Source organism: Cervus elaphus, chromosome 20 (genome assembly GCF_910594005.1).
Source record: "Cervus elaphus chromosome 20, mCerEla1.1, whole genome shotgun sequence".
In the NCBI taxonomy this organism is placed as follows: Eukaryota; Metazoa; Chordata; class Mammalia; order Artiodactyla; family Cervidae; genus Cervus; species Cervus elaphus.
In genome coordinates this window covers 90,638,846-90,655,171 of record NC_057834.1, presented here as the reverse complement: position 1 = coordinate 90,655,171, position 16,326 = coordinate 90,638,846, and the positions used below count along the sequence as shown (strand labels likewise).

Here is a 16,326-nt window from a genome sequence, read left to right as displayed (position 1 = left end):
TAAATGTAAGATGAACACATGTCAAAATTTTTATGTAATTATTAATAAAGGAGGGAACCAATAATATATTAAATCCAATTTCCAGCAACCAATTTAAACCTTTAAACCTAGATGTCTCAGTACTTCTTCTTTTATAATTGAGGACAGGATTTTACACTTTTAAATATTTCATTTTCAATTTAAAAGGCTTCTCTTAAATAGTTCCAGAATTCTAGTCCTTATACACTGCATCTTTCCTATCCAGAATTTCTTTTCTTATTGGAACTACTTAGTTAAGAAGCCCTGCAATTTAAAAACTTTAGACAAGATTTCATTTGCTTAAACTGAATCCAAAAAGGGGGGAATAAGAAAATCAGGGATGTCATAAAATGTATACAAGGTAATAAAATTTTGCAAGTGTAATATGGAGCCTGGAGCATGTAATATTCTACTTCTACATTTGCTATTTCAGAAATAAATGACTCATAGCCAAGACATAGAAGCAACCTAAATGTCTACTGACAGATGAATGGATCAAGATAATGTGCTATACATACATACATGTATATATATACACACATACACACACACAATGGAATACTGTGGGCATGCTCAGTCAATCTCATGTTCAATTCTTTGTGACCCCATGGACCATAGCCCTTCAGGATCCTCTGTCCATGGGATTTTCCAGGCAAGACACTGGAGTGGGCTGTCATTTCCTACTCCAGAGGATCTTCCCAAGCCAGAGATCCAAACCTTGTCTCCTGTGTCTCCTGCACTGGCAGGAGGATTCTTTACCACTGTGGCACCTGGGAAGTCCAATGAAAGAATGAAGTAATGCCACTTTCAGCAACATGGATGGACCTAGAGATTACTATATTAAGTGAAGTGAGTCAAACAAAGACAATTATATGATATCACTTATATGTGGAATCTAAAAAGATGCAAATGAACTTATTTACAAAAGACAAACAGACTCAGACACAGAAAACAAATTATGGTTACTAAAGGGGTAACGAAGGAAGGAGGTGGTGGAGATAAATTAGGAGTTTGGGATTAACACATACACACTACTATAGCACAGGGAACTATACTCAATATCTTGTAATAACCTATAATGGAAAACAACCTGAAAAAGGATATACATGTGCATATATATATATACATACGCACATATAAATATATAACTGAATCACTATGCTGTAGACTTAAAACATTGTAAATAATTTATACTTCAATTTAAAAAATGAACAACTCAGTTACTATGTTTCATTGATTCCAAAGGCATATTTTAAAATTTAATATCTCAGAAATCTGGATAAATTTTGTTACTAGCCATTGGCTATTTTTTTTCTACATTTGATGTCTTGGCAATTGGGGTGTTTCTTATAGTCAGTGAAATCTTAGGTAAAATATGATACTGTTGTTTCCTGGAAATGCTATTCCATGACATTATAAAAACTAGAAACAGTTTATATATTGAATGCTAACGAAACTATGTCCATAGATGCACCCGCATCTCCTGCGTTTCCTGCATTGGCAGGAAGATTCTTTACCACTAGTGCTTTTGTGTGTGTGTGTGTGTGTGTGTGTGTGTGTGTGTGTGTGTGTGTGTGTGTGTGTGTGTGTGTGTGTGTGTGTGTGTGTGTGTGTGTGTGTGTGTGTGTGTGTGTGTGTGTGTGTGTGTGTGTGTGTGTGTGTGTGTGTGTGTGTGTGTGTGTGTGTGTGTGTGTGTGTAGGCTTCCCTGGTGGCTCAGATGGTAAAGAATCAGCCTGCAATGTGGGAGACCTGGGTTCGAGATTCTGGATTGGGAGATTCTGATAATTGGGAGAATTTGATAATTGGGTTGATATACTGGGTTGGGAAATTCTCTGGAGAAGGGAATGTCTACCCACTCCAGTATTCTTGCCTGGAGAATTATGGACAGAGAAGCCTGGCAGGCTACAGTCCATGGCCTTGCAGAGTTGGACACCACACTTTTCTTTGCAGGGGAGATATTTTTACTTTTGAAGAGGTAAAACATACAAAGTTTCAAAAGTATCAGAGTATTCAGTGAAAAATGAAAGTCGCTCAGCCGTGTCTGACTCTTTGCCACCCGGTGGACTATACAGTCTGTGGAATTCTCCAGGCCAGAATACAGGAGTGAGTAGCCTTTCCCTTCTCCAGGGGATCTCCCCAACCCAGGGGTCCAACCCAGTTTAGTGAAAAGCTTTCCTTAAATCCTGTCTACAGCCACACATTTCTCCTCCAGTAGGCAGCTCTTTGGTTTGTGCTTTCCCAAATATATCCACACATTTCCCCCCGTTTCCCACACAGATAGTAGCAAATGGTACATTCTGGTTTTGTTTTCACTTAACATACTTTGTATATCTTTCCAGAACAGTGTTTGCAGAGCTTCTGTATCATTTTTAATGGCTGCATAATGAATACACCATAGTTTATTTAACTTTTGATAGTTAAAATATTTGCAGTTTTCTGTTATTACAATGACTGCTGCTATGAATATTTTTGCACATAAGTCACTTCACACCCAAGGGAGTATATCTTGAGGATAAATAGCTAGCAATAGAATTGCTGAATGTAATTTCAAGAATTGCTAGAACATACGCTCCCTACATATATTTCCATGTTGCTCACCATTGTACTCCCAGAACCTAGAATAATATTTGGCACATTCTATTTGGCATAATACATATTTGATGAACGACTTTGTAAATAGGAAGAGGGGCTTACTTTTCATTGTTTCAGCAGTTATTGACTTGATCTGAATGTTACTTTTTGGATCTAATGCTTGTGTTATTCTTATACTGAGCATTGCTTTTCCCAAGAGATTTGACCTCCTCCTCTCTCCCTTGGTTTCTCTCACTCTAGAACATTCCTCTCTGATCTGATTTAGAGGCAAAAGAAAGCTAGAGAAATTACATTACTATTGTGAAATAAAGTTCATATAATATGGCAAGACAAGAAAATTTTAAACATAAAAAAATTCTTTGTCCTTTGGCCTCTTCTCTCCTCTCATTGTGTTGTGCCTGTGCATTATGCCTTGACCAAACCTCCCCGCCTTAGCAGGCATACCTGCTCAGCCATAAAGAGTAACATTCTCCCAGCATCAACAAGACGACTTCTTAAAAATAACGTTCCTTCTTGGTCTTGTAAGGGGGTCACATGACCTACCACAACTATGAGACTTGGGTTGAGTAAACTGTCAATAATGTCATTTGGTGTACAGTCATTCATCTCAAAAAAACTTATACAACTGTGTCTAGACTTCTAGCTGAGAAACAGTTCTCAAAGTTTTCTGATATGCTCTTCTTGCGTTGTAATTTGTCTTGAATAAAAATCTCCATAATTAATTTTTCATCAGCATTATTTAACCAAGGCTTCCCAGGTGGCACTTATAGTAAAGAACCGACCTGACAATGCAGAAGATGAAGGTTCCATCCCAGGGTTGGGAAGATCCCCTGAATGAGGGCATGGCAACCCATTCCAGTATTCTTGCCTGGGAAATCTCATGGGCAGGTTATAGTCCATTGGGTCTCAAGAGTTGAAGCCATTTGGCAGGTATGCACACTATTTAACAAGGCAGACTTTTTAAAATAAAAAAATATTAGGGGTAGAGACAGCCATCACTTAATGAAAAAAGTCTCAACTCATCCAACTTATATGCATTTAGTAAAGGACCCTCAAACTATAAGCTGAAATATCAACAAATATCAACAGGGAGAAATAACAAACTCTATTATAACAGTAGATTCAACACTCTCTCAGTTATTGATAACCCACATACGTCACTGTGTCAGGAACCTTTCTCCAAATCATTATTGAATGAAAGAAATTTTAAGGATGTGGGGGTGCCAGTATACTCTAATGGGTGCCAAAAGTGCTTAAGTATGACAGTCGTGAGAAACAAGAATTGATAACAGCTGTGTGATCACACCTAGCAAAACTAAATTCTGTGGAAAGCTCCTAAAAGGAAACTGGGTGTTTCTTTGTTGAAGGTAAGTACCAAATATTTCAGATACCAGTACCTCCCAAAGAAGTGGGAGGAGTAGGTGAGAGACTCAACTGTAATGGCCAAGGCAAACAGGAGGGGAATGTGAACATTTCATGAACATTCACCCCAAAACACTTACTGAACACTTAACTACAAGATGAAAGTGAAAGAGGAGAGTGAAAAAGTTGGCTTAAAGCTCAACATTCAGAAAACTAAGATCATGGCATCCTGTCCCATCACTTCATGGCAAATAGATGGGGAAACAGTGGAAACAGTGGCTGATTTTATTTTTCTGGGCTCCAAAATCACTGCAGATGGTGATTGTAGCCATGAAATTAAGAGACACTTACTCCTTGGAAGGAAAGTTATGACCAACTTAGACAGCATATTAAAAAGCAGAGACATAAAAAAAATAAAATAAAAAGCAGAGACATTAAAAAAAAAAAAAGCAGAGACATTACTTTGTCCATAAAGGTCCATCTAGTCAAGGCTATGGTTTTTCCAGTAGTCATGTATGGATGTGAGAGTTGGACTCTAAAGAAAGCTGAGCGTGGAAGAATTGATGCTTTTGAACTGTGGTATTGGAGAAGACTCTTGAGAGTCCCTTGGACTGCAAGGAGATCCAACCAGTCCATCTTAAAGGAGATCAGTACTGGGTATTCTTTGGAAGGACTGAGGCTGACGCTGAGACTCCAATACTTGGCCACCTGATGTGAAGAGCTGACTCATTTGAAAAGACCCTGATGCTGAGAAAGATTGAGGGCAGGAGGAGAAGGGGACGACAGAGGATGAGATGGTTGGATGGCATCACCGACTCAATGGACATAGGTTTGGGTAGACTCCGGCAGTTGGTGATGGACAGGGAGGCCTGGTGTGCTGCGGTTCATGGGGTCACAAAGAGTTGGACAAGACGGAGCGACTGAACGGAACTGAACGGAACTGAACTGAACTAACTACATGCAACTCTGTTAATTACTGTCCGTTTCAGATCTTCAAAGAGTCTCAAGTATAAACGAGTTCTTAAAAGTTATTCCACTGTTTAAATATTATTAGCTTAGTCGCTTCAGTTCTGTCAGACTCTTTTAGACCCTATGAACTGTATGGGATATCATAATGAGATATGAAGGAAATTAACTACGTCATTCTCATTGGTAATGATCATGACCTACTTAAAATGTAGGTCACCTCTGTCCATGGGCTTTCTCCAGGCAAGAACACTGGAGTCAGTTGCCATGCCCTGCTCCAGGGTATCTATCTGACCTAGGGATCAATCCCAGTCTCTTGTTTCCTGCATCAGGCAGGTTCTTTACCACTAGTGCCACCTGGGAAGCCATGTATGTATGTGTGCTAAGCTGAGTCAGACCCTTTGCGAGCCTGTGGACTATAGCCAGAAAGGCTCCTCTATCCATGGGATTTTTCAGGCAAGAATACTGGAATGGGTTGCCATTTCCTTCTCCAGGGGATCTTCCAGACCCACTGATCGAACCCAGGTCTCCCGCATTACAGGCAGATTAGGAAGCCCCTCAATTCCTGGTAAGTAAGTGTTAGTTGCTCAGTCCCATTCAACTCTTTGCAACTCCATGGACTGCAGCCAGACAGGATCTTCTGTCCATGGGATTCTCCAAGCAAGAATATGGGAATGAGTTGCCATTCCCTTCTCCAGGGGATCTTCCCAACCCAGGGATGTAACCTGGGTCTCCTGTATTGCAGGTGGATTCTTTAAAGTAGTATTTCCAGTTCCAGTTCAGTCGCTCAGTCGTGTCCAACTCTTTGCGACCCCATGAACTGCAGCACACCAGGCCTCCCTGTCCATCACCAACTGCCGGAGTCTACCCAAACGCATGTCCATTGAGTCGGTGATGTCATCCAACCATCTCATCCTCTGTCGTCCCCTTCTCCTCCTGCCCTCAATCTTTCTCAGCATCAGGGTCTTTTCAAATGAGTCAGCTCTTCACATCAGGTGGCCAAGTATTGGAGTCTCAGCGTCAGCCCCAGTCCTTCCAAAGAATACCCAGTACTGATCTCCTTTAGGGTGGACTGGTTGGAACTCCTTGCAGTCCAAGGGACTCTCAAGAGTCTTCTCCAATACCACAGTTCAAAAGCATCAATTCTTCCACGCTCAGCTTTCTTTATAGAGTCCAACTCTCACTTGACTACTTTCCATACATGACTACTGGAAAAACCATAGGCTTGACTAGATGGATCTTTGTGGACAAAGTAATGTCTCTGCTTTTTAATATGCTGTCTAGGTTGGTATTAACTTTCCTTCCAAGCAGTAAGCATCTTTTAATTTCATGGCTGCAATCACCATCTGCAGTGATTTTAGAGCTCCCCAAAATAAAGTCAGCCAGTGTTTCCCCATCTATTTGCCATGAAGTGATGGGACCAGATGCCATATCTTAGTTTTCTGAATGTTGAGCTTTAAGCCAACTTTTTCACTCTCCTCTTTCATCAAGAGGCTTTTTAGTTCCTCTTCACTTTCTGCCATAAGGATGGTATCATCTGCATATCTGAGATTATTGATATTCCTCCCGGCAATCTGAGTCCAGCTTGTGCTTCCTCCAGCCCAGCATTTCTCATGATGTACTCTGCATATAAGTTAAAGAAGCAGGGTGACAATATACAGCCTTGACATACTCCTTTTCTTATTTGGCACCAGTCTGTTGTTCTATGTCCAGTTCTAACCGTTGCTTCCTGACCTGCATACAGGTTTCTGAAGAGGCAGGTCAGGGGGTCTGGTATTCCCATCTCCTTCAGAATTTTCCACAGTTTATTGTGTAGTATTTAGCGAAGCCCTAAATATTACTTAAAACTCTTAAAACTGCGGAGATAATGAGAGGAGAAAATTGGCGCCAGAGACTTTCCGCGCAGGCAGCGAGGACAGCTATGAGCAGTCGATGGGGTCCTAGGGCAGGCGCGGAACTGCTGCTTCCTTCAGGCGAGAACGGTGGTCAGCTATGTCGGGGCGGAGAGGGGGCCTGAGGAGCGCTTCTGCGCAGGCGCTTGCCTCCTAAATCCGCCCACTGACGAGTTAAGCTCTCTTTTCGCTCTCAGTCATGGTGAGTGTGGACGTGTTTTGTATTGCTGTCTAGATGTGCCCGTAGGAGAATGTATAGGGTAATATTTAAGCTCTTTAGTCACTAGTGGGTTGTTTTCTTAGTGTTGGAGAATGATTGGGGTAAGACACAGGCCTTGGAAGGTATTTTGAGGGCTCAGACGATGTGAAGTGTTACTCAGCGTTTTCTGCAGATCTCGCGGGTGCAGTTGCGGCCGGACTTCCTGCTATCGGGCGGGACTCGGTTCGACGACCTTATTTCTTAATCCCCCCGCTCCCCCACAAAAGCCGGTTAGTTCTTACCTTCCGTATAGCCGTGTATATATGGCTCGAAATCTTTGGAATTGTTGATGGTATGGTCTCGTTCCAGTAAGTTTTAATGGGATATGAAGGAAATTAACTGCTTCCTTCTTATTGGTAATGATCTTGAACTACTTAAATGAAGCCTCAGTCACAAAGATGTAGCTGAGGAATGTGCCGAACTAGAGCAACAACAATCACCACCTGGGGGCTTGTTGCAAATACAGAAACTTAAGACTAAATCCGGAAAAGAATCGTTAGCTTGATAAATAACTGTTGGCGTGCATGGAAGGTGCTTTGAAACCTGAGTTTTTAAGATTAATGAAATCTCACTAAAGAACTCAACTGCAAATTATGGGACAGATAGGTTCTTATTTAATGCTTTATCTTGTTTTCTGCCACGTGTAAACCGTAAGTTGAAAATTTTGAGTCTGTTTTACTTTTCAGCCGAGACGAGGACGGTAGTTTATTGGGTCGATGATGAGCTGGCATGTATTCTGAATCTAAAGTTGATTATTACTACTTTAGCTCTAGAATTACTCTGAGACCTGAAGAATACCTGAAACTATGAAAGCTTTAGTTCTTTTTAGTCAGCTGCTTTTAAACTTGAAGGCTTCTATATGGCAAGATGAAATAAGATGAAATTGAAATGTATGCTCTGGGGTCAAACATTAAAAGATAAAAATTTATGAAATGTCTTGTATGTGAAAGGGTACACCGCAGAAGGATGTTATCATTAAGTCAGATGCACCTGACACCCTGTTACTGGAGAAGCATGCAGATTATATTGCATCCTATGGCTCAAAGAAAGATGACTACGTATGTATACTTTTGTGTTGAAAAGTTTTTATTTTTTAAGCGTGTCAAATCATTTGGTCAGGATGGTTTGTATTTCTTAAAAATGGTTTCCACCTCCTGCCTACCAGGAACTGATGTCTGTGGTTGAGCAGCCATGGGAGTTAACCTTGATTCTTACCAATAATTATTAAGAGGCTTTGGCAGACAAAGTAGATTACCTTCCTGCCAGATAAATAAGAATTTTGAGGTAGCGAATAATTTCTATTTTTGTAGTTGAGCTAATACTTTCAAGGTCAATGATGTGTTGGCATGTATTACCTGAGTTTATGGTGATGTGTAATAACACTTAAGCTCTAGAATTACGCTGAGACCTTGAAAAAGTTTTACCTTGAAGAATGTTCCCAGTTTTCATCTCTCGGAACCTTAGGAAAAACTGAATTAAACAGCTTAATTAGAAGTAAATATTTTCCCCTGTAGTATAGAAAGAGCTGAATTATTTACCATGTTGGGAAGCATCTCGTACTAATGAATTCCCATAAATAATCGGCAGCTATGGAGTTGTTAGAGCCATATGACAGTGTGGGTATTTAGCTTCTGTGTTGCGTATCTTTAAACTGACATCAGTTCAGACTGACACATTAAAGTAATTTCTGTGTTTTAGGAATATTGCATGTCTGAATATTTGAGAATGAGTGGCATCTATTGGGGTTTGACCGTAATGGATCTCATGGGACAACTACATCGCATGAATAGAGAAGAAATTCTGACGTTTATTAAGTCTTGTCAACATGAGTGTGGTGGAATAAGTGCTAGTATTGGACATGATCCTCATCTTTTGTATACTCTTAGTGCTGTTCAGGTAAATACTAATGAAAATTCAGTAGTCTTGGTAGTGTATTCTCTTACTTGAGAAAGAATTGAAAATAGGGATCAGAAAGGTGACAAAATCCGTATCTATGTAAAAAATTATCCATATGTTTTCAAATGAGATCTGTTTCAAAGCAAGGTCAATGATGGGATGGCATGTATTAGCTGAATCCAAAGTTGATGTAAATTCTAAAATGGCACTGAGACCTTGGACGGTAAAATGTTTATCTTACATATATGTAAATGTCTGGAAGTCACTAAGTGGAAGATTTTTTTTTTTTGAGCAAGAAAAATTCTTGTGGTGTTAAGGCACTGAAATGTGATTTATTTATTGTACAGCATGACCTACCCTATCCCAGTAGATTTGTACCCTATCCCGATAGAAAACATGTAAGTCTTAACCTGATGATACAAAACATTTTTTAAAGCAGGTAGGATATTCTAAAGGTTTGTCACTTGGAACTTATTCATTCAGAGAACAGTACATAGCATAATGGATTATATAAACTGCTCGAAGCCTGTGTACAATATGTGTAGAAGCCTCCTTCATTCACCTTTTTTTTTGTATTGGTCAGACTTCCTGCATGGCATTTGCTTTCTTACATGGCCTGGCCGTTTCCTCCCTTTAGTTTCATCTTCTCATCTGATTTCTGGAAATGCCAAGCTGCCTTCGGTTCCGGTTCCCTACTTTTTTACTCTGCCATTTCATGACTTTGCTCTTTACTATGGAGTTGACTTTTTAAAAATTAAAAAAAAAAAAATTTTTTTTTGGCCTCACTCTGGCTTCTGGGATCTTAGTTCCCTGACCAGAGATTGAACCGGGGTCAAGGCAATGAAAGCACTGAATCTTAACTGCTGAACCACCAGGAATGTCCATCTGGAGTTAGCTTTGATTTTGATTATTTGTGAAGATTCACAAATAAAACCCTTAAAGTCTATATAAGTATCATAAATGAGTCTCAATGTTAACAGTGGTTAAAGACTTGTTGGTAATACCTATAATTTTACTCCGTAATAGAATTGCATATTTGAGAAAAGTTTTTAAGGTGTGTAGACAAAAGGACATCATTAGTTGAGAACATCATCATTGGAACAGACTGACCAGTGGCGAGGTATCTACTTACCATGGTTTGTTTCTGTTACAGATACTTACTCTCTATGATAGTATTAATGTTATTGACATAAATAAAGTTGTGGAATATGTTCAGAGTCTACAGAAAGAAGATGGTTCTTTTGCTGGAGATATTTGGGGTAATGTCACTTTAATCCATGGCACCTAGAATACCGATATAAAAATGTTTTGCTTTGGTGTTTATCACAGTAATAAGCTTGGCTGCAGGTTTTAAAATATAATGAATTGGGAGCTTTGCTAATAGTTTATAAGGAGATTATAAGTTTTTCATTTTTTCAGGTCCCACTAAGCAGCTGGTCTAACTGGAATTAATGGTCTGCTGGAAGTTCCAGCATGCACTGTGCTAGTTATAGCAGCATACAGGAGTACTGGAACAGAGAGGGCAAGTCTAAAAGATAAGGTAGGTGAAACTTTTTTCCCCAGTATTTGGTGGCTTTGTAAAGTTTTTTAAAAACTTAACTGGCAAGGGGAAAATAATTTTTAAAAAAACTTTACAAAATTACTGAATATTTGAGTGGAGGGGAGGGAGTAGTATTTTACTTGATAAATCTAGATAATCTCTGCTTTAGGGCTGAATACAGTGCAGGCCGGAGAGACCAGCTGCTTCATGGGATGTGAAAATCTACCTTTATATAATAGGGTAAGTTTATTATCATTCTTAGAAATTAACTAGTTACCTTATCTTTCTGGGCGCTCTGTAAGCAATTAGTTCACAGTACTTTTGACAAAGCCATTTTTAGTACTTAGTTTCCTTAGAAGTAAAGTAAGTGAATATATACTTCAGATGTAGTTTTCCTCCTGGACAGTGGAAGTACATGTTAGGCATGAACTTTTGGAAATACTACTATGGTAGTTGTACAGAGCTTTTTAATTAACTTTATGTAATATGATTAGAAGTCTCTGATAACACATAATGCTTTGGTTTTCTTTATTTTTAGGAGAAATTGATACAAGATTCTCTTTTTGTGCGGTGGCAACTTTGGCACTATTGGTAAGTTTCAAATGTTGTATTGGAAATGATTAACTTTTGATGATTATTCTGGAACTTAATAGGCATGTTTTCTGTTTACAGGGGAAGTTGGATGCTATTAATGTGGAAAAGGCAATTGAATTTGTTTTATCATGTATGAACTTTGATGGTGGATTTGGTTGCAGACCAGGTTCTGAATCCCATGCCGGGCAGGTAATTCATTAATCCAGATTAAAATGGAGTGTCAGTTTTGAAGGGATGACCAGTGTAACTGGAAAATAGCAAGTTTATTTGACTGAATGTAGAAAATAAGAAATGCTTAATTGCTGCTTGAGGAAGGCATTTTTACAGTTGCTGACTTTGAGTCTCCTGTTGGTGAAATCATCTGGCCAGATAAACATAAGTAGTTTTGTAATTACCAGAAATATATTTTGATTTTCTATTAGTTCTTACGTGTGTGTGTTAGTCACTCAGTTATGTCCAACTCTTTGCCACCTCATGGACTATAGCCCCCCAGGCTCCTCTGTCCGTGGAATTCTGCAGGCAAGAAGACTGGAGTGGGTTGCCATTCTCTTCTTAATTTTAAGTAAGCAGATAAAAAACATTCTGTATCTCCCTATCCTGAACACCTGTGTTAGAGGATGTTGTATATGTAAATAATTGTCAAACAGTTTGCTCTTAGCCATGAAAAAACTGATGGTAGTCTTTCATTGCAGAGTTGGATCCTAGTAGTATGCTTCAGATTTGTTCAAGTAATTACGTGATGTTTGTTGCTATTCTTACTGTCAGCAAATTTTTAGATAGAGAATGGAGCTTTAATAAAGTTTTTTTTAATCAGTGTTACTGTTGAAAAACTATTATACACATGTACTTTATGTCTGTAATTTTAGATCTATTGTTGCACAGGATTCTTGGCTATTACTAGTCAGTTGCACCAAGTAAATTCTGATTTACTCGGTTGGTGGCTTTGTGAACGACAGCTTCCATCAGGCGGACTCAATGGAAGGCCAGAGAAGGTATTGTTTCTTAAGGTTAATCTTTAAATTTTATAAACTTGAATGAGGACTGCTTTTTTCCCTTTTGTTTTGTAATATTGCTCTTACAAATTGATAATGAGGTTTTTTACTTTAATACTTTGCAAAATTTAGTTGAACCTTCTAAAAATGCTCTTGGCAAAAATAAAACAAGAGTTGAAATTCCTATTAATCCTGATGTCCATTTAAAAGACACTCGTGAAAAGGTTGCCTGGTACTTTTTGATTTTCTTTGACAAATACTCTGGGCTTTAAAATATGTTTGTATTCATAGTATAAATTCTTAAAATTTATACTTATAAAATTCCTTCTGAAGGCCTTGTATTTTTCACCTACATGAAACTTTTCTTTAAACTATACCAGGGACTCACAGTCGTGCATTATGCATATCTGGGAATCAAAGGCCACTATTAACACTTGGATCTTGTATAGAAATCTCCATGCTCACTTACAGATGGGAAAGGATAATGGATTTGCCAGAAGAAAGATTTCTTTTAAAAAACTGGATTACAACATTTTCATTTAAAATCTTTATTTTTAAAGAAAAACTCAATTCTGTTTAGCTCTCAATGTACTCTAAATTGGGTCTGTAAAGACCAGATAGTAAGTATTTTTACCTTTGCCCTATTAGCTTGTTGCAACTACACTGCTGCCCTGAAGAACATTGTTGCCAGACAGTAAAAAATCAATGGGTGTGGTTGTATTCTATTAAAATTACTAATGTCTTTCATAATGGTTTTCCTTTCACAATACTATTTTTAAAAATCATTTACAAATATTGAAAGCTGTTCTTTGGGCCCTTGAGCTAAAATATGATAAAGCATACTGATGCTTTTATTCTGGGTCATTGTATTTTTATGTAATTTTTGTTGCTTGTTACTTCTGAATAAAAACCACGAGTGGTACCTAGTTAAGATCCATTGAAAAATCTGGGCAACTTTTCAATAATTAGGAAATGGGTGAGGGTGGGGATAGCACTTAGAATCTAGCACAGCTTTTAATGTTCTTGTGGATCACCCTGGGATCTAGTTGAAATTCAGTGTAAGGTGGGGTCTTCTGAATTTAAGTTATGATTTGAGGAGCAAGGGTGATTTTATTTTTTTAAACTAAGTTGTATACTTTCCTGGACAGCACTTATTGAAAATGCTACCCATGGCAGTGGAACATATATTGCCATAGTTCTTATAAGCCTTACTACCAGTTTCTTGGAAAAGAGACTGATGTCAGCATTCATTTCATACATAAATTAAGGTGGATAGATGGTTATCAGTGAATACTGAAACTGAAACATTTAGCATGGTTTTCTGTGGAATCAAGAATCTGCCTGCAATGTAGGCAGCACAGGAGATGTGGGTTCAATCCTTGGCTCAGGAAGATCCCCTAGGGAAGGAAATGGCAATCCACTCCAGTATTTGCCAGAAAATTTCCGTGGACAGAGGAGCCTGGTGGGCTACAGTTCATGGGGTTGCGGAGTCAGACGTGACTGAGCATGCCTGCATACTCATTCTAGTTCTGTGGAATGAAGCATTTGATCTCTTTTCCAATGATTATCCTTTAATTCTAAGCAGTTTTTGGATTTCAGTGTTTCAAACACTGCATTGTCAATATATCCCTTGATTCCCCTCCCACCCCAGGTATTTAGAAAATATTTGTGGCAACTTCTGGCTTTTTCCTCCTAGTTACCAGATGTATGCTATTCATGGTGGGTGTTGGCTTCCCTAAAGATAATTGGAAGGCTTCATTGGATTGATAGAGAAAAACTCCGCAGTTTCATCCTAGCATGTCAAGATGAAGAAACAGGAGGATTCGCAGATAGGCCAGGAGATATGGCAAGTATATTTATGACTTAACAGTTAAAATTTTCAGTGTTGTTTTTACTCTTAAGAGTCTAAGGGTTCAAAAACTAGGAATTGGTGGGGAACAGATAGTATTTTCAAGTGTTAATTTGAAAGGATGCTTCTAAAATGTCATTTAGAAGTGTACTAAGGTGCTTTTCTGGTGGCTCAGATGGTACAGAATCTGCCTGCAATGCAGGAGACCCAGGTTCAGTCACAGTATCCTTGCCTGCAGAATTCCATGGACAGGAGCCTGGCAGGCTACAGTCCATGGGGTCGCAGAGATGCGAACGTGACTGAGTGACTGACACACACACAAGAGTGTATGAAAGATCTGAAACACGTTTACAGTACTTACTGCTAAGAAATGAGTGTGTGTGCCAAGTCCTCTGTTTAAAAGTGCAGTTTGAAACCATTATTTCAGAAAATTTTAAGATAATATTTAAATACAGAGTGCAATGGGCTCCAGTATAATCATTGTTCAAAAGCAGGGTTTTAGAAGTTGTCATTTTGTAATATTCTATAAATTCTTATTTTTTAATAGGTAGATCCTTTTCATACTCTGTTTGGAATTGCTGGATTGTCACTTTTGGGAGAAGAACAGATTAAACCTGTTAGCCCTGTTTTTTGCATGCCTGAAGAAGTACTTCGGAGAGTGAATGTTCAGCCTGAACTAGTGAGCTAGGTTAGATCCCTTGATGGAGAAGTTGGTTAATATAGTTTTTATTGTGTTTTAACATTTCAGTAGTTGAAGTGCTTAACAAACTTAGTGACTCCCATGTTAATATTTTGTACATGAATTGTGTTAATTTTAATAAATTATATAATTATACATATTGTAAATTAAGATCTTTATTGTATCTTTCCTTCTGGAATGCTGTTGTTACTCTGATTGTTTTTGTTTATGCTTCAGTGTATTTGTTTTCTTGTATGTCTTTATAACAGCAAACTTGAACTCTCTTTAGCTGAAGTCTTATGTTCTGATTTTCCTGGGTACTCCCTTGATATGTTATATATAACTATAGTTAATGTAAATTGGTCTTTGTCAGTGAGAATGTTACTGATAAAGAATTGATGAACTGTATAGGAATTAAAAGATGAAACAAAAATAAATGGCTGAAATTTGGGAATATTTCATGCTTGTGGTTAATGAGTTGGGTACAGAGTGGTTTAGGTAAATGATGAGAATTCACTAAGATGAGGATTGCAATCAGGACTACACTTTACTCACTTTTTAACATTTTATGTCAGAATGCCAAGGGATTGTTGGCATTTTTTTCCTGCCCAGTAAGGAAATACAAGCTGATACTTGCCACAGTGTTCTTGTTTGTTTAACCTGTTTTCACAAAGATTAGATCACACTAATGTTTGTGTTCTTGGTGAAAAAGTATTTTAGTGAGTGTTTTTCTTGATGGAAGTTGAAATTTGCTGAAGCAAGTTTGCAATAATAACCCTAAGAGTAAAGAATTTTACATGTGAATAGTGATGATTTCTCTTAACACATTGAGCAATGTCTGCTTTTATGTTATTGAAATGTCTGGCATTGTTTCTTGACAGTTCACTAAGTTTGGGATGAATTACCAGTGTTTCTGAAAGTTTGGAAGTCATTGGATGGAACACAATGGTATCATTGGAAGTTTTGAGTACTACAGTCACTGCACGTGGGTGACTGCAATGGTTTCATATTGTATATCTGATTTCACAATTGAGTGAATTCAGCAGTGGACATCTAATGGTATCTAGAGTATTTTTTCCTGGTTTCTCTGCCATGTTGAATTACTGTGTCTGTATTTAAGAGACTCATAGCATCTGGTCCCATCACATGGCAAATAGATAGGGAAACAGTGAGAGACTATTTTTTTGGGCTCCAAAATCACTGCAGATGGTGACTGCAGCCATGAAATTAAAATATGCTTACTCCTTGGAAGGAAAGTTATGACCAACCTAGACAGCATATTAAAAAGCAGAGACATTACTTTGCCAACAGAGGTCCGTCTAGTCAAAGCTATGGTTTTTCCAGTAGTCATGTATGGATGTGACAGTTGGTCTATAAAGAAAGCTGAGCATAGAATTGATGCTTTTGAACTGTGGCATTGGAGAAGGCTCTTGAGAGTCCCTTGGACTGCAAGGAGATCCAACCAATCCATCCTAAAGGAAATCAGTCCTGAATATTCATTGGAAGGACTGATGCTAAAGCTGAAATATTTTGGCCATCTAATGCGAAGAGCTGACTCATTTGAAAGCTGCTGATGCTGGGAAAGATTGAAGGTGGGAGAAGGGGACGACACAGGATGAGATGGTTAGATGGCATCACCGACTCAAAGGACATGAGTTGGAGTAAACTCTGGGAGTTGGTGATGGA

General features: G+C 38.5%; 1 protein-coding gene and 3 non-coding genes across 5 annotated transcripts; all 4 read left to right on the top strand.

The window, feature by feature from the left end:
- The first annotated feature begins 6,975 nt into the window (after positions 1 to 6,975).
- RABGGTB (Rab geranylgeranyltransferase subunit beta) lies at positions 6,976 to 15,096 on the top strand. Of its 2 annotated transcripts, XM_043877479.1 has the most exons (9): positions 6,985 to 7,033; positions 8,041 to 8,148; positions 8,789 to 8,986; positions 10,140 to 10,245; positions 11,065 to 11,117; positions 11,199 to 11,309; positions 11,987 to 12,112; positions 13,809 to 13,958; positions 14,509 to 15,096. In XM_043877479.1, exons 1-9 carry the CDS (start codon positions 7,031 to 7,033, stop codon positions 14,647 to 14,649), a joined length of 996 nt encoding a protein of 331 aa, XP_043733414.1. In that variant the 5' UTR covers positions 6,985 to 7,030; the 3' UTR covers positions 14,650 to 15,096. The 2 variants fall into 2 exon arrangements, with proteins under 2 accessions (XP_043733415.1, XP_043733414.1); XM_043877480.1 differs by lacking the exon at positions 11,987 to 12,112 and having other exon boundaries at positions 6,976 to 7,033.
- LOC122678541 lies at positions 7,802 to 7,880 on the top strand. The gene has a single exon (XR_006336199.1). It is a non-coding gene; the product is annotated as a small nucleolar RNA SNORD45 (small nucleolar RNA).
- On the top strand, positions 8,419 to 8,501 carry LOC122678542. The gene has a single exon (XR_006336200.1). It is a non-coding gene; the product is annotated as a small nucleolar RNA SNORD45 (small nucleolar RNA).
- On the top strand, positions 9,133 to 9,204 carry LOC122678543. The gene has a single exon (XR_006336201.1). It is a non-coding gene; the product is annotated as a small nucleolar RNA SNORD45 (small nucleolar RNA).
- Positions 15,097 to 16,326: the final 1,230 nt, after the last annotated feature.